Genomic DNA, 19,127 nt, shown 5'->3' on the forward strand with positions numbered 1-19,127 from the left:
GTTGTACGAAGCCCTTAAATTGAATTCAAATTAGGAAAACAAATTTTAAAACATAAATTCTATGTAATTGATGGATTAAATAGGAATATGATTTTAGGAAGAGACTAAAAGAAAATGGCGTTAGGCTATATTTCGACTTTTTTACGATATTTACAGGTTCGTAAAACGTATGTTACATAAGAAGACATTCATATATCGTCCATAACTGGCCTCAAAAGAAAGTGATATTAAAACCTAATTCGGCAAATATATGTCACGTGAAATTAAACAATGGCTTTAACGTAGAAGAAACAAAACTTTTAACCTTGACCGTATTGTCAAAGGTTTCCTTAGCGAACAACCAGAAATAACAATTTGTGAATCAATTAATTAAGCGAATTATCCCAACAAAATACCAGTTATGCTGGTAAATAATAGTAACAAAAATATAAATTTAAAAAGGGGGACTGTGATCGGAAGAGTGGAATGTGTCATGGAAAGTGAAATAAAACCGGTAAATGAGGCAAAGGTGAGTGAGCAAAAGGACGTTTTGACAAACATTGATGTACCAGAGGAGTACAGAGTCAGGATCGAAAGGTAAGTGCAAAAGAACAAAGATATATTTGTTCAAACACACACATTATTTTTGGACGCACAAAACCGTAGAAATGAAACTTGTTCCCATTAAACAGCGACTGTAATCATCCAGGAACTAGCTAATAGAGTCTTGGAGGATTGCAGAGATTTTGCATTAGCGTATATTGACGATATTCTCGTCTTCAGACAGACAGAACATGATCATTTACGCCATCTTGAATTGTTTTTGTAAGAGAACACACTTTAAAACTGAAAATGAAAAAGTGTTCTTTTTTTCAAGGACGAAACTAACAATGTAGGCTTTACCATCAATAAAAAACGGAGTAAGACCGAATCCAGAAAACGTAGAAGCAATCAAAGTCATCCCTGCTCCAAAAAGTGCAAAAGAAGTGCGTAGCTTTATTGGTTGTGTTAGTTTTTATCGTAGATTTATACCTGGATTTAGTAGAATAGCTGAACCATTAATAAACTTAACTAGGAAGTATTCCAAATTCAAGTGGACAAAAAAATGTCAGTCTGCATTTGACTTTCCGAAAGACAGATTAACGGTGGTTCCGTTGTTAGCTTACCCTGACCCAAATAAACCATATACACTCAGATTACTTAGAAATATGTTTGGTGCAGCATTGATGCAACCTTTAGATGCAGACGAGGGACAAGTGCTTTATGGGGAGACAAATGAGAAACCTTTATATTTTCTGTCACATAAGTCCATCCCAGACAAAATGGCCGACGTTTCAACGTGAAATGTACGCCATAAGGTACGTGTTACAGAAGCTTGACCCACATCTGCACAATGCGGAATTCACGATTAAGACCGACCACCGTCCACTTAAATATGTTTTGGAATCCCCTTTGACGAATAAGCAAATGCAATTGTGGGCTTTAGAGTTAAGTAATTACAGTTGCAATGTAGACTACATACCTGGCGAGGCAAATTTTTTCACGTGTCCCTGTGGATCACGACTCCGCCAACGCTGAAATGTCAAAGGCAGAAGGTCAGATAGATGACGACTTCGACGATCGATGGTCGATGGTTCGACGAGCTTACAGAATGGAACAGCAACTAAAACAGAACAAGAAAAGTTTATTGTACTAAATAATTTGGTATATTTCTTGTCTAACTCTGATGCAAATCCGGTTCTTCGACTTTACGTCCCCGAAAAGTACAGAACATCAGTAATAGAACAGTTCCATGACAAATTAGGTCATATGGCCCTTGACGAGACTTATGACTCTGCCAAAACTTAAGTATTATTTTCCTACGATGTATCAGCACATAAATGAATATGTAGAAATGTGCAGATTTTTTCAGACCCGAAGTGCAAAACAAACAAGGCCGCCCCTTCAAGAAACACCCATTCCATCATATCCATTCGCTAGTATAGCTCTAGATATGGTTGGCCCATTACCACAGACATTGGTTGGAAACAAATATATCGTAACTTTTATCGACTTGTATACCGAGTAGCCTATGGCTTTTCCAGTTCCCGATAAATCTGCAGAAAATATAGTACACTTGTTAATTGATGAAATTGTCCGAGTGCATGGTGCACCTTTATAAATTGTCACTGACAATGGTAAAGAGCAGATAAATACTGTGGTAAGGGAAACGCTAGAATCATTAGGAATCCAACATGTAAAAACAAGCTACTACAACCCACGAGGGAATGGAAAGTGTAAACGTCTTCATAAGACAATGAACGATATAATGTTGGCCGCTGTTCGATTTCATGTTAGCGAATCAACTCAGTTTTCACCATTCTCCTTGTTATATAACAGAGACCCAGTATTCCCGTTAGATTCTATTTTAAGACCTAGACGACGATATACGGGAGAGGAGTTTCAAAAAACTGCGTTGGAACAAATGCATCGGTCTTTCCTACTTGTACATAAGAATTTACAAAAGTCCAAACAAAAGCAAAGCAGGTACGCTGACAAAAACAGACAGGAGATTGATTTTAAGGTTGGTGACCCCATATACCTTAAAAAATCACAGACGTACCAACAAGCTAGACAATAAATGGACTCCATATTATAGAATTACTGAACAAACATCTCCAGTAAGTTTTATAGTTAGAAACCAACAGGAAATACAGGTACGCCGTGCAGAAAATCTGTGTATGCAGAACCGCCACAGAACGAGGGAGATAATTCCTCAGAAGAGGATTCAGAAAATAACCCACAACCCTTAAGCAGGCTGTAGGGAAAGCGAGGTTTGAGAGAGAGGATTGGTCTTCAGATGAGGACATAGCGTTAGCGGAGCTCAAGAAAAGACTTCGTCACAGTCAAACCCCTAGTAAAAATAAAAATAGTGTTCTGAATGTTAACTGTAACATTAGTTCAGATGAATGCTCTGAAGATGCAAACACATCTTGCAATGAACCAAGACGTGATAATATTTCAGATAAAACCAATAAAAATGATGATTTAATGACTTTTTTAACTCTCTCGAATAAGTTACGTAACTAAGCACTAAACATATTACATTACCACCGTACTATAATAAAGAAAGTCGATACAATATTTCTGATTCGATAGTAGATTTCGTTAAATCTTATAAAGTTCTAAGTCACAAGTTTTGGTTACCTTTTCAATTGGCTTTGGCCAAATATCCAACAATTAAAATGCCTAAGAAATTAGGACTTATACAAGAAAAGCCCTTGAGTAATCTAATCAGGTAATTGTCTGAGGTACACACCGATATCGAGCCCATGAATATTACGTTTTCTATTTGGCATTATATTGGGTAGTGGTAAATACAGTCCACTCCAGTGGTAAATACAGCCTGATACAAAGATGACTAAAGAGACACCCCATCTCCAAAAAAAAAAAAACAAAAACAAAAACAAAAAAACAAACAAAAAAAAACCAAAAGACAAAAAACAAAATAAAACACAACAACAAAAAACAAAACCAAAAAACAAAAATACAATACAATGCAATAAAATAAGTTAATAAATAAGTCTGTCTCTCTTTCTAATCTGTTTGATGGATTTATATTATATGGTCAAACAATACATGTACAATGTATAAGATTTCATTTCTCACAGTAAAAGAGATGATCATGATCTTACAAACTTTTTCATTTAATGTGCAATATGGGAGAGTGTCTGATAGCGGCCGTTGGCCTTAATTGCTCACAGTATTTCATGTAAAACGTGACAGTCCCCATAAGTGATCACTTCTTGTCTATCTGTATCAATTTCATGTCCCAGCTATGTCATTTGTTGTCTTTTGATGTACATTGTTCAATTGTAGGCTTTTGATATTTAGTTTGTGGGTAGATCATCCAAAAGAGATGATGGTAGATGACTACCTTTGACCTCAAGGACAAATGTATGACTTACAGGTGATAAATTAGTGTCCTAGCTGAAACTTACCTTTCTCACTTTCAATGTGGGCTTATCATATTTATCATGTGGATGGATTAAACAAAGCAAATTAATGTATCGTGTACTATAGTCGGTCACCTTTGACCTTAGGATCAATCTTGTTATCGTTCAATGAAGTCTTTTGATACATGTATTTGGTATGTGGGTAGATCAACCAAAGGCAATGTATTGTTATTGTGAATCATATTTGGTGATTCTTGAACTTTCAACTCAAGGTCAATTTAAATATTTTTAATTAATTGAGAAGTTCATGAGTGTGCACCCAGATAGTTTCCATCTCAATGATATCTAGTTATGTGTATACATTATAATAACTTTTACTACAATTTATGATATCATTTTTACAGGTTACGCGAGGAGGGCATGCAGATACTTCACAGCAAGACACAACATGAGGGGGATAGAAGTTTAATTACAAAACAGTGTGGTTTCAAAAAAATCTGTGCATAAAGTGTATGTCGAGACAATTAGAACAGAAGTTTCAAACCTCATTTCGACCACTTCATTCCATGGTAAGAAAACTCAGAATGAAATCAAGGAGTTCAGTGGGGATACGAGAATCTTCTGATCTGGTTCAAGCTGAACTAGAATCTAGGAATCAACCTACAGTTACTATTCTGATCATTAAGTTTCCTAATAGCCCTAAGGTAACACGGGGATCAACTCAGATCAAAATTCTAGGATGGGGCAAATCAACCATTAGTCCATGTTCATACTCTTTCAGATATTTAATTGAAGTGATTTTGTTTTTATTTTTTTTTTATATTTGTATGTTCTTGGCTTATATAAATTGCTTCATTGTGACGTTTCCTACCTAATGGCGATTTTTTTAGTGGGGCAAGTGATTATAGGGTGATGCTCAAAGTCCTTTAGTGGGGTAAGTTAATTACAGGGCAAGAAGCCCCATTAAAAAATAGCCTGCAAATCTGTAACACGTACCCTTTTCACTGAATTTGAAAAAAATTGTCTATCAGAATAATTTTGTTTTGCAAAGCACAACAGATCGTACATGGCTTAATAAAACATAGAATAAATTTGGAATAGCTGGAATTATCAGTATTTTTTATCGACTTCTTTTTAATGACCCCTTTTTTCATGTACATACAAAATATAATCCAGGTCATTCACAATTACATGCATGTATACACAATGTATATCTTTTATCAGTGCTTCTGAACTTAGTCTAATCAAAAGTGTTTTTTTCATTTTTGAGCTGTACGATCTCATTTATGGAAACCAATCATAAAATTATAAGCATAATTACTACAAATCTTAATTTCTTCATGTATTGTTCAGGGAAGCAATATATACATTATATAAATTCCCAAAACCTGAAGGGAGAATGCCAAATACATCTTTCTTTTCCAGCAAATGAAGTAAAGTATGTTGTTCATCTGTCAGTTATATACTCAGTTTTTATTTCCATTTCACCTACTTCACTGCGATCTCCAACTTTTGTTTACTACACAATGTTTACATTTTGATGTAATTTTCCATATAAGGAAATGAAGACCATATTTGGAATATCCAAAACGAGGCTGGACAGGTGAAAAACATGTCCGACAAAAAATATGGGTCGCCCCTTCTCGATTTTTTAACCCATGATTTATAATAACATGGATAAATAATCGTAAAGGGTGGATTCAATTATATTGAATTATATGAGTAAAATGAAACTAGCTGCCGTTTTTTTGGATGAAAATATACCGATTAGTTCCAATTAGTGTCAATGGGCCGGACACAATACCCTCACGGGAACGTATATGGATTGAGGGTTACGCTATCATCATAAGTGTAATGACTGTGCACGAATATAAGGAAATAATTATACATGCCAAGGTACATTAACAATAACAATATATATCTATCTAAAAGCGATAACAATCGATTGATGGTCAAAGACTAGCCAACACAAAAACCTTAACACACCGTAATTTTTCAATTATGATCATGGTGGATTTAAATTCTATATGAAGTACAAATGTATGTCATTCTGTATGAAGTACAAATATATGTCATGGAATTTATTAAATATCACAATGGAAATATCCCCCCTCCCGTCTCAAATTTGCTTTATCATTTAGGTGAAGAAATATAACTCCAAATTTCAACTTTTCCTGTTAGGGATAAAACCAGTAGTCAAAATTCTGGTTAGAATAAAAACATGATATGAATAAATATAGCCTCGAAAATCCACATTTATAAAACAATTTCCAAATGCGTTTCAACGATAGTGCACCATAAGCTTCTAAAGGCTGACGGATCTAAACAAGAGCAGTACTCCAGGTTCCCCGCCTCGCGACAAAAGTAAAATTTCATGGAAAATTATTTCCTTACCCTATAAGCCTTCAAATGTCAAAGTTTGATAATTCTATGACGGCGTTCAAGTTATGCTCTGGAAACCAATTTTCGCCCAAAAATTATATTATGTTAAGTCCGTGTGACGTTGACCTAAAACCTAATAACCTCAAATTCAGCAGATGTCTTTCTTACCCCATAAGCCTTCAACTAATTAAATTCGTTGGAATTATATGAAGGCGTTCAAAAGTTACGCTCTGGAAACCAATTTATGCCCCAAAAATTACATTTTGTTAAGACCGTGTGACCTTGACCTTAAACCTACTGACCTCAAATTCAAAAGATATCTTTCTTATACCCCTAAGTCTTCAACTGTCCAACTTTGGTGAAATTCTATGGAGGCGTTCTTAAGTTACGCTCCGGAAACCTATTTCGTATGGACGGATGATGTCAATGAAGCACCGACAGTGACTAAATTTGAACTAGGCATCACATGAAATTTTCGATGTGATGCAATATCATAATTTACAGTAGCAGGCATCCGTTTTATCATGTTTTTAGGCACTGACCATAGTCTGGGAAGGTGTAAAATATGAAATGGAAAAGATTAAAAATAAACATTAAATTAATAATTTGTCGAAACCATCATGCAAGATAAATTTCTCTTCTTTAGTTTCATTTAGAAGTCCGTGTAATACGTCCGCACTATTTGACGACCTGTTTTTATCAGACTTATCCTAATCACGTGGCGATGGTCGAACATGTACAATCGCAAGCCATCACGTGCGTATTAATTTCTCACGTGACATTAGAAGAAAAGCTGCTGAAAGTGTCATACCACTCTTTCTGGTCTCCATTATTTTCTGTGTAAATTCGACTATTTCTAAGCCCCATTAAAAAAAGCCTGCGATGAAACCTGTAACACGTACATGTACCCTTTTTACTGAATTTGAAAATTTTGTCTATCAAATAATTTTGTTTTGCAAAGCACAACAAAGCGATCATGGCTTGATAAAACATAGAATAAATTTGGAATAGCTGAAATTATCAGTATTTTTTATTGACTACTTCGTTTTATAAACCCCTTTTTTGTACATACAAAGCATAATCCAGGTCATTCACAATTACATACATGTATACACAATGTATATCTTTTATCAGTGTTTCTGAACTTAGTCTAATCAAAAGGTTTTTTTTCTTTTTGAGCTGTACGATCTCATTTATGAAAACCAATCATAAAACCAGTATGTCAATTGTTTGTTAAACAACTGAAAGGTCTTTCCCTTGAAAACTTTCTCTTTGTAATATAAACAGAAAGACATTTTGTTTGATACATAAAATGCTAACCTTCTACAACAGTTTGACTTTTTGCACATGGTGCCTTTGTCAAATGCAATTGTCGATGTTTCCAACATTAGTTTTGTAATGTAAATTTGACGACCTTTCATTAAATATACAACAATCCTACTTTCATTGATCTTTAGAATTTTGCACTTATTATGAAATGAATGGTCACATGGACCAAAGATTATAGATAAAAGTCCCATGTTATCACAACTTCTGGTTCTCGAAATACAAATTTTAAAATCTTAAGTATGATATTTCAAGGGATATAACTCCTGTATGATTTGATAATAAAATACATTTATGTTAATACATTAGGTATTCATCTTGTGTACTTGAAACAGTTTTTAGATTGATTGCATCTATTATGGTTTTCAAGATACGAGGGATTGAAACAAATTGTTTGAAAGAAACATAACTCTTAAAGATGATAATGAAATCCTTGGCAGGGTCATTTTCTAATAGATGATGATGAAATCTACATGTTCACCAAGTACGATAATGATATCATGAACAATGAGATCGGGGGACCATGTTGACCATGTTGATAAGACGCTAATAAACGGGAGATAACTTCTACAATAGATGATGAAATTCTTCACGGGATCATCCAGTAAAAGTCCTACAAGAGGTTTATCGATATTTTAAGGGATATAACACCCGTATGATTTGATAAAAATATTCAAATTTGTGTTTATTAATTAGGCCGTCTGCTTATATACGTGAAACCGTTTCCAGAATTATTCTATCAATTATGCATTTTAAGATATAAGCGATTAATAGAAACTGCTTTAAAGGGACATAACTGTTATAGATGGTAATGAAATCCTTAGCAGGGTCATTCCCTAACTGAACCTGATGACATCTACATGTTCCACAAACATGGTCATGATATGCTGAAAAATGAGTTCAGGGGACCATGTTAAAAAAACGCCAATAAAAGGGAGATAACTTCTACAATGCATAATGGAATTCTTCACATAAAGGGTCATCTGATATAAGTCCTTAATAAGCTATATCGATGGTCCAAATTTGGTAATGATATCTTGAAAGATGAATAGAGGAGACGGTGTCAAAGAAAATTTAGCAAATAACGGAAGAATGAAAAAAAAAGAAAAAAAAAGATCTTTCCCATATAGGGAATGTCCTTAACAATAAGGTCTTCCCCATGTAGGAAAAGCCCTTAATTAAGACGCATAAGGTGGGGGCGGGAACCCGCTCTCTCCGTTTAATCTGCCTATGAGAGTGTACGTAGTTCAATTGTATATTTATGGTATTTTACGATTCCTGACATGTCTATGGATATATCCGTTAGACAGGACGTAGGCTTCTTAATAATATGATTCATTTATATCAATTTCAATGCTTTTGAACACTTGAAAATTTATCACTTGCTTTAAAGGAGCAAAACCTTAAGTTAAAAAGAAATAAAATAAAGAATTCACATATTGGCATAGCCTGGTATAGACAGATTCACTCTCATGAAGCCTCTGCTACTTGGTTTTGAAAACGGCTAATAGAATGGAATGGTACTGTTGTTTTACCAAAAGAGGTTTTATCTGAAAAAGGGATAATCCGTTGTAGATGACGTAAAGTAGGTCACTGTATGCGTAGTTGGTTACGAAATCATTATCTATAAAACATAGACAAAAATTATACGGGGCGATTAAAAAAAAAGTGACGGTTAACATTGTGACCTAAGCGGTTACTCAGTCTAACAGGTAGAATATAAATACTGTGTTTTAAAATTAGCTGTAACATTTCTCCTGTGGCTCCGTTGCACATAGTTAAGTGCTAGCTTAACCTGGTAATGATTCTGGATTATGTTTCCAATAGATACTTTTGTGAGTATAGGTTTCTACCATCACATATTTCCTCAACATTGCTGTCGTGTTCAGCTAGGTATAATATGATTCAATGCTTACATAAAAAAAACTATTACACGCATACACATGTATATATGTAACTTGAAATCTAAATGATTGTTGAATTTTGCAAGTGGTGACATGGATCTGTCCAGATACAAAACTACTAGTTCTGGATAAAAAAAAAGAAGAATACACATAATGCAGTCGATGCCAGTACTTAAGTGTAGAGTGTCACCGAAAGAGTTTGCGGTAATCAGTTATTTCAGTTGCGTTACCGTAGTAAGACATATTATTAAAAAAGGCACAGTAAATGGTTCCCATCGAACACTTTTTCTGATTTAAAAACAATCACTGATTATTCTTATCACACATGACCCTATGGAAATAAAATATCCTTTCAAGTCTTCAAATACAAATGTTATGTCATTTATGATCAAAATAAGTATCTGTTTTCGAAAAGTTACATGTGCTATGTATATATAGATGTTTGAGGGTTTGTTTTTATATTGAGTAAAAAATAAAACGGACTTAGCTTTATAACAACAATGCAAGTTTTAGTGATGCCTCATATGTATAAATATAAAAAAAAAACTTCGTGAATATCTAAGCGGTATACTCACCGCAACGATACAATCAAATTTAATATCATTAATTAAAATATTTGCCATGTACTATTCAACCAGGAGCACGAGACATACATTTTCTTATTTAATAATTCTGAATAAAAAATATCTATGGTGCATAAGTTATGCTTGTGCAATAACCCTGTTTATTTCAAATAGTAAACCAGGACTCCCCGCGACGATATACATGTACCTATTACGTACACTTTACTTTCAGACTGTTATTATATCGATATATTACCAAAATATTTGTATCAGACTTACTTTCCCGTACAATTTAAAGTACGATTTAGCCACAATCAAAGATAGCGTGGGCCGCTTTTGTTATCTTCTCGTGGTTCGGCAATCCGTGACACAAGTGTCGACTTGCGATTGACAGACAGGTGTACTTGTAGGACTTCATGTTGTGCAACATGAATTTACATTTTACATTATCAATTTTTTTTAAAATATGCAAAAAGAAAAGGAATGACACGACATCGCATAAATACACGTGTCTTAAGTATTCGGTTACACATCAGTGGCAGGTATAGAGGGGGGTGCAGGAGGTCCCCTTTTTAATGAAAAGTTTGTCATTTACATGTGTAAAATTGACAAAAATTGCAAATAATGTCATAGCACCCCTTTTCCTGAGACATCTCGGCTGGCAACCCTCTTTTTCAACTTCTCAAAGTGTTTTGATCCGGCCCTAATACTACATGTATATTAGGAAAAAGGAAAAAAGAACTAAAAGAAAGTAATCATTGCAAGACCAAAATACCCTCTGTTGTTTTCCAAAAAGTTTCAGGATACCCGGAACAATATGTCAAAGTCGAATTTCCTATTTGCGTTCCATTGTAGATGCACGTAAATTAGAATTTTATAAGTCTTTCGACCCCCCCCATATATAAATAAATAAATAAATAAATAAATAAATAAAATTAAAATAAAATAAAAAAAAATAAAATATGAAAATAATAAGATAAAATTGTTTGAAACTGCAAGGTGATTTTTTATCATATTGTCCATGAACAAGTTTAACATTGTACGACTCCTTATACTAATGCATTTAGTATTAGAGGTCAAAGGGGGTTAACTTAAATAATATTTCTGTATACTGAAACATACTGAACAGACTATTGTTTACTACTTAACACATGTCATCTTTATTTACTGAAAATGCACTGAATTTGCACTGAATCACTGAATAACACTAAACATGTTTTGTTCAGTAAATTCAGTGTATATTCAGCTTATTTTGGCCGTTTCAGTAAATGTTTGGCCTACTATTGTTAACACAGACACAATTCACATAGGAAGATACTTTATTTTTTGAGTTGCAACGGCATGACAATACGATCTGGTTGAATATATTCCCCTTCATACTTTGTCTTGCTAAATTTCAGTTAAAACTCAACAATTGTGGTATACATATGTATATGTACAATTAACAATGAATAAATCTGAGCCTTCTAAAATTTCAAATCTCTTCATTTAGTAGTACATATGTCATGCAAAAATACACACGATCTATAAGCAACCTAGTAAGATATAATCAGATCATTTAAGAACAAACTTAAACTGTTAGATCTGGACCAGAGGAAGAAGAAGATTCTGACTATTGTAACCATTTATCATCTGACGGAAAGTTACTTTATTTATAGAAAAAAGTTGAATCCCTGTTTTGTTTGTTTGTTTGTTTTGTTTTTCCTTTTATTCTGGAATTTCTTCCTATTTCAAATTAATTGATGTACTTAAGTGCCCATCATTTCAATTTCACTATAATTTCCCTGAAGAATAAACTTTAAAGGGTCACATTACGTAGATGCCTTTAACATGTTTTCAAGATAAGCTACTTCTTTGTGACTTTAAATAGAAGCAATGAAATGTCTATACTCTTACCGCTGCCATTATCTGGTGAAATATTTCCTGAAATAGAAAATGTCGTAATTAAATTGTACTAAATGAATCAAATTAAGAAGGAAACCGATATTTTCCCACTATTTGGAAACAATGAAATCATTGAACATTGTAGAGAGTGAAAGGGACGAAACCAATTTGGGACGAATTTAATATTTAAAGTGTGTGTTTAAACCGTTTTTTCCCCTTATGATATTGTACCCGATAAAAGACCGATGTTTATGGTCCAATTTAAGTTTTTTTATATAGACATTTTGAGGGTTATTGAGTCAACCAATATGGAAAATGTGTTTGCAATATTAATCAAGGGAACCAAGGTTATAGCGCTAATCAAACGAATGTAATCCAGGGACAAAGACCAGACATGGAAAACAGACATACACAACCAAGAACATAAAGTAACTAAAACCATACATACAAAGTAACAAAAGTAAATGAGCAACTCGGACACCACTGAAAACTTGGAGCATGGACCAGGTGCACCGGTAGGGTAAGCGTCCTCAGCTTTTCTAGAAACACCCGCCAAGTTGCTCATAAAAAGTCAAATCCAATGCAATGAAACATTCACTATTATGATTTACATGTATTTATAATGCATTATTACGGTTATTATTATGATATAAATGTGAAATGAGAAAACAACAATGAATCTAGTCTTTAGACATAACATTATACGTGTTTTACTGTTTATTTACATCTAAAAAGGATGTCCACGTTTGATACATCATATTAGCCAAACTATAAAATGAGCAACTCCCACTATATGGGTTACTATAAAACCCTGTCATTTTGATAGCGAGTTACAAAAGTCACACACGTCAAAAATGTACAAAAAGGTTGAGTGAAACCCGCACGTATCCATCATTTACAAGTATATCTGTATTTGAAAGTGAGTTAATTGTATCGGTTGAAAAATTTGTGAAAGTTTTTACGAGCTTGTGACATCAAATATCGTGATGCAGTAATTTCCCGGTTATATAAACATACTAAAGACAACTGTCGTTTAAATCTGAAACACTGTATCAAATATGAGCAAATCGAACCAATTGTGATATTTAAACACCATATGATGGTGTTCATGTAAGACTTAGATGATGTCCGGTTCCAAAAAGGTGTCCAATTTCACAAGCACATCCGATAATATCATGACGTCAATTTTGCCTTGGAAATTTGAAAACATGTTACATGTGCATATCGTACTATGACGCTGTAACTTATAAAAAAAAAAAAAACTTTAATACGATCCCACCAACTTGTCCGATTAAAAAATATCAATATTCTCTTGACAGTGTGTTACCAGTACAATACATGGTTCAAATTCATCATTATTTTAATCACCGCAGTTTGTTTTCGACATCGTCCTATCGTTCATTTTCTTGTTTAGGTTAACGTGAGAAAAAAAATATCCGATTTTTTAGAATTTTCAACACACCGTTACCAAAGTGAACGTGCTGTGGGCGTATTAGGCTGAGCTCCGGGAGTTTTTTTTTCAGTCCTAAAATTCGTTCTAAGGACAAAAAACCAACAAAGGCTAACAGAAAACACAAACGATTACAACGAAATAATATGGAATATTTAAAACGTTTCTATAGGGGCTTCTGTTTGACATTGAACCTAGCTTTTTTTGTTTGGCGCGTGTCGGAATCGTAAGCTTATAAGCATCGTTGTTTGTTGTCTGAAATATATTCCCCTTCAGTACCACGGAAAAATTCGACATTTTACACTCAGTGCCAAGGATTGTTTTTCACATTGTCGTCGGGGGTGTTGTGACGTTAACAATGGCGTAACGTCATAATATGATTTTGGATGTTCTTTTCAAGACAACGGTGTGTGAAAATGTCCAAATTTTGACAACCTGTGAAAGGATTCACCTCAGTAGTAAATAAATTGGTGCTACGTTTGTGCTTTTGTGAAGTTAGAAGGAGACTTTCCGAATATCTTCTAACGTATTACATCAATTTTGACCGAATAATTAATTGTTCTTATCAGTCATCAAATTCAATGAAAATGTTACACTTTATGACATGTGTCGATACCTTTAATGACATTATCAACATATTCACTGACAGTTTCATAAAATTAAAGTACAACATGACCCGCAATGCGTAAACAAATGATTTGGTTAATTTTACCCATTATAAAGCGCGAAGGTGTTATTTCTAAAATAAAATATAGAATGTTCAAAAATAGAAAACATCGAAACTTCGAGCTTCTAAGTCTTCTTTTTAATACAAAAAAAAAATGTTTTACTTCTCGTGATGTCGTAACTACACAAATAGTAAAAAGTAGTAAAAATTAAAAAAAAGAATGAATAAAAAAGGCATGCTGCAGTATATACCTTCCAAATGCTGAAAATTCGCTTCTGGGTACTTCATGCGTATGAACGTGTATGGTTTTATCGGTTTATTCCACATCAGCACGCGTAACTCGGGGATCGCAGGTAGTAAAATATTTATTACAAGCTGTTTGAATGCTTGGGACATGGCATCACGTAGTCTGCGATAGTTGTTTTCACTTCGATTAATTTGGTTAAGCAGCTTTTCAGAAGATGAACATACTTGACGGGAATAATAAGAACAAAAGGCGTAGAAAGGGAACCACGAATTGGATTACGTTAGAATCCGATTTATTAAAATGCCATCCGGAAAGCAGAAGGAATGTGATGTCTGTTCAGATAGACACGGTTTTGGGTTGCAGGATGGGGGCGGCAGAAAGCGCGAACAATGTGTAAGCACTAATAAAAAGGTGTTCATAAAAATTGTATTGTCAATCATATGTATGTACCGAAAAGTTAGATAGAACTTGTAATAAAATTCAATAAACTGGATCAGTAAAACCATCCCGTCCCCAAACATAATGAAAAAAATATATTATACATGTAATGATGTAGGAAGTTAAGCAATACAAAGTATGTATCAAAACTATACACCATGCATAAAAATCGACTATGGCTTATCCCTCTGAACATGAAGAAGTAATAAAAAAACAAACACACAAACAAAAACAAAAAAACAAAACAAACAAAAACAGTCTATACAGGGATCGTTTTACGCAAATGAAACCTAAATATAAAATTTGCCCTTTTAAGGACTATAAAAAGATGGAATTTTGATGTAAATAATTAATCCTAAGATAGTCAAAACAATCTCAAGTTTTACCAAACCGAAATTGTCATGAAAAGTAAGTTGAAATATATACAAAAAATCCACAAAATGTGGACATGAGGGCGCGTTGGAATGTTTGCTCTTAGTCATTCATTAAATTAAATCGGTTGTCAATGTCAATCATAATGAAAAAGGCTCCTAAACGGAAATGCACTATTTTCTTTTATTTTGGCGCGCTTTTATTCCTATCGTGGAAGCACCGACAATGACGTTATGTAATAGTATTATCCATAAGCTCAATGGAAATAAACAAGTGGCCCGAAAAGGGGCCATGAGACTGAACGTAGCAAAACAAAAAAGGCAAAAATAGGCCTATGGCAAACAGTAAGTTTTCACTAATGCAGAAACAAATAATGAACCTCGTCTTTCTGAATAACCCTATACCCTAGAAGCTAATGGGATGTTTCAACCGTGCAGCACCGCTAAACTTTTGCCATCGTTGGGAACACTATACTCCGCCCCCAGTCCAAACATCTTACACTGTTGTTGTGACGTATTTTTGGACATGTTTGTAAAATCAAATATGTTTGTGGAACCGGAAACATTTGTGAGCACTACAAATATGATTGGCTTGTTTGTATCATTCAAATCGAAGGATAGCTTTTCTTAGATAGGAAAGGTAACCATATTTGTTTTGTTTTTGCAATGCTGTCAGTTGTGTTGAATTCATGTTTTTCTGTTTACGTCACAGGTCATGTGTTAATATTCCCGCCATCCGTGGAGTGCAATTATATTTCCGGACTTAGTACATACGCTGACACACTGAGAGCTTGAGCTCCACTTTAAATTAAAAATGAAAATTCAAAAATATCGAACCTCCCATATTAACCCTGAACAGTACAAATGACAGCTTAGGTATTGGTGATTTTACTACATGCGACCAAAGGAAGAATAATTGTTTACAGTAGGTGAGAATTTTGGTATTCTAGACAAGTATAATACATGACAACTTTGTTGCTACAGTACCTGTATGGGAAAGAATAATCAAGAGAACCAAGGTCATAGCGGTACTCAAAAGAATGTATTCCAGGGACAAAGACCAGACATGGAAAACAGACATACACAACAAAGAACATAAAGTAACTAAAATCATAAATACAAAGTAACAAAAGTAAATGAGCAACTCTGACTCCACTAAAAACTGGAAGCATGGACCAGGTGCACCGGTAGGGTAAGCGTCCTCTGCTTTTCTAGAAACACCCACGGAGTTGCTCATAAAAAGTTAAGTCCAGGGTAGACAAACGAGGAAAAGTAAACTATAATAAATCAGTTTTCATGGTGCTGATGGATACATCATAACGATCCACGAGTTCATGATGACGACCATAAAACTTACGTAGTGATGACTTCAATCTTGTAGCAACATAACCCTGTTCCAGAAGCATATTTGTTAAGAGTTTTAGCGCGATACAAAAAGTCTGCGTAGTTTCGGCAAGCTCGGGCATAACGTATGAGTTGTGATATGAACACTCCATACGCAGGAGCCGAAGGGATGTTGCCACAGATGAAAGGAAAGTTGACAATTCTGAATGAAAAGTCATCACGTTTGTCGTAAAGTTTGATCAATAGTTTTCCTTTTCCATCGATTTCTAAGTGTAGGTCAAGATATGAGGCTGACTTCACAGTGTCTGTAGTATCCTTTATCTCAAGTTCTTTTGGGTAGATGCGATGTATCAAATCCCCGAAATTAGGATTGTTTAAAGATAATACGTCATCTATATAGCGGAAACTGAGATGGAAGGATCTAGCCGAACGATATTCTTTCTTTCTGATCAAATCAGCTATAAAGTCAGCCTCATAAGAGTGAAGAAATAGGTCAGCAAGTAAAGGAGCACAATTTGTTCCCATTGGAATGCCGATCGTTTGTTGAAAAACACGTCCACCACACTGGACAAATATGTTGTCAATTAAAAAATTCCAGCAGTTTGTAAACATCTTCCTCTGTATATTTGGAAGATGATTTGGAATTATTTCTTACAAAGTATGAGGAATCTCTACCAAGAACTATATATTTGTATCTAGGTGTACCATCTTTTTTTGAAAAAACAACGATGTATAATGTTTTTAAGGCGGGATTTTAACTGAGAATGGGGAATAGAAGTATACAGTGTTGAAAAATCATAGGTTTTAATGCTATTATATTCAGATAATAGTCTTGAACTGCTTGTCTTCAAAAGATCTTTCGAATTTAAAATTTTTAAATTTTAAATTTTTAACTTTTAAATTTTTAAATCCTATTTTTGTAAATTTTAAATTTTTAAATCTTATTTTTGTAAATTTTAAATTTTTAAATCTAAAATTTTTAAATTTTAAATTTTTAATTGGGAACAACTTCCCATTTTATGTGGTATAGGGCAATGGGGCATTGGGAATGGGCAATGGGGAATGAGCCATTGGCAATGTGGTGTATGAATAGGTCAATTGGGAATTGGGCGAGGGAATAATTCTGTTTGGTCAATCACAAAAAAATTGTTCTGCCTTTTTCCGCAAGCAACGTACCTATCATAATTCTACGACAACAGTTTAAAGAAATTTCGGTTCTCTACCTTTTGGCAGAAATATGTTATTTGTCGAAACCTCGAAAGGATAATAATATTGCCATTTTTGATTTTGAAACAATAATTTTGGACGTTATTGAACTTAAAATTGTTCGTATCCTTACAATCTGCAGAAATATGTCATTTTTGATAAATTGGACTGAAATTAATGTGTCGCAGCCATAAATATGGTGCTTATTTTGACAGTTTTAACATTTTAAACAATAATATAAGACCATAAATGTAATTTTAAGTGTTTGCACTCATTTAATTTGCCAAAACATCTCTTTTTCAAGAATTTGGTTTGAAATATATGTATTACAACCTTCAACATAAAACTAATATAAACAATTTTAACATTTAGACTAATAGATATTCGCACACATTCACTCTGCAAAAATATGTCATTTTGAAAATTTTTACTGAAATATGAGGGTCACAACCACTAACCGGATACTATATTGCCATATTTAATATTTTTAACATGCGAGCCCCGTGCAGGTCGGGTGTTAAAAGAATAGGCCTGCAGCAGCGCTAAGCTTGTTGTAGAAGGCGACTAAATAGTGCTCAGAGCCGGGGCCTGGGGCGCTCTGGCCACAGAGCAACTGGGATGTGTGCCCCAGGTGGTGGAATGGGGTACCCTTGGCGTGTTACATGCTGGGGTTGTCAGGCCATAATATGGAAAACCTGACCGCAAACCATAGTGGTGCACCGTGTTGGGAAAGATGCCACGTTGCTCGCACGTTAAAGTACCCTACTGTGGTATTCGATAGGAGTAGGAACCATAGGGCTCCGCCACACGAGGCCAAATTGCCCGACCCTACCCACCTCTCCCTATTTCCAGTGGCAATCAAAATTTGTCGACCCCATTGTCCTTGTGTCCCATCCCTTTTTCATTTCATCATCATTTCATGTTGCTGTTCGGACGTTAAACCCCAACAAACAAACAAACAAATATTTTTAACAATAATATATGATGCTTATTTTGATATTTTTTTGCATTTGAAACAATAATATCATTCCATCATTGAAATAAAATTGGTTTGCACCATACAATTAACAGAAATATGTTATTTTGTGGAACTGGGACTGAATATGTATACATTTGGAAGAGTGTTTCCTATTTTAAATTTCAAATAAAAAGAATGTCCTTTTTTAAGAATTATTTCAGTAATTAAATTTATACACAATTTAATATATATATATTTTTTCATGCAGCAAGGGGTGACGATAATACATATACATGTATACAATACAATATAGCGTGATTTCGGTAATTCTCGAACTCGGCGGCAAAATTTTTTAAATCAACATGGATTGCACAAAAGTGTTTGCATCCAAATGCATTATATGTGTTTGATAAAATATTTACTTTTTTTCTTTTTGGAATGGGGAATAGACATTGTATAACAGGAAATTAGTC

General features: G+C 34.2%; 1 protein-coding gene across 2 annotated transcripts in view; it reads right to left on the bottom strand.

Moving 5' to 3' along the window:
• LOC148600330 (uncharacterized) overlaps positions 1-19,127 on the bottom strand; it is a 53,325-nt gene that overhangs the window by 19,190 nt on the left and 15,008 nt on the right. For both annotated transcript variants that reach the window (XM_088557106.1, XM_088557107.1), the window contains exons 8-9: positions 11,986-12,012; positions 1,502-1,642 (exon numbers count right to left, since the gene is read on the bottom strand). In XM_088557106.1, the coding sequence (XP_088413232.1) occupies positions 1,502-1,642; positions 11,986-12,012 (168 nt within the window). The remainder of the gene's footprint in view (positions 1-1,501; positions 1,643-11,985; positions 12,013-19,127) is intronic.

The sequence above is a fragment of the Perna viridis genome, chromosome 13 (assembly GCF_037379345.1).
Source record: "Perna viridis isolate PV_CMFRI_1.1 ecotype Kerala chromosome 13, ASM3737934v1, whole genome shotgun sequence".
In the NCBI taxonomy this organism is placed as follows: domain Eukaryota; kingdom Metazoa; phylum Mollusca; class Bivalvia; order Mytilida; family Mytilidae; genus Perna; species Perna viridis.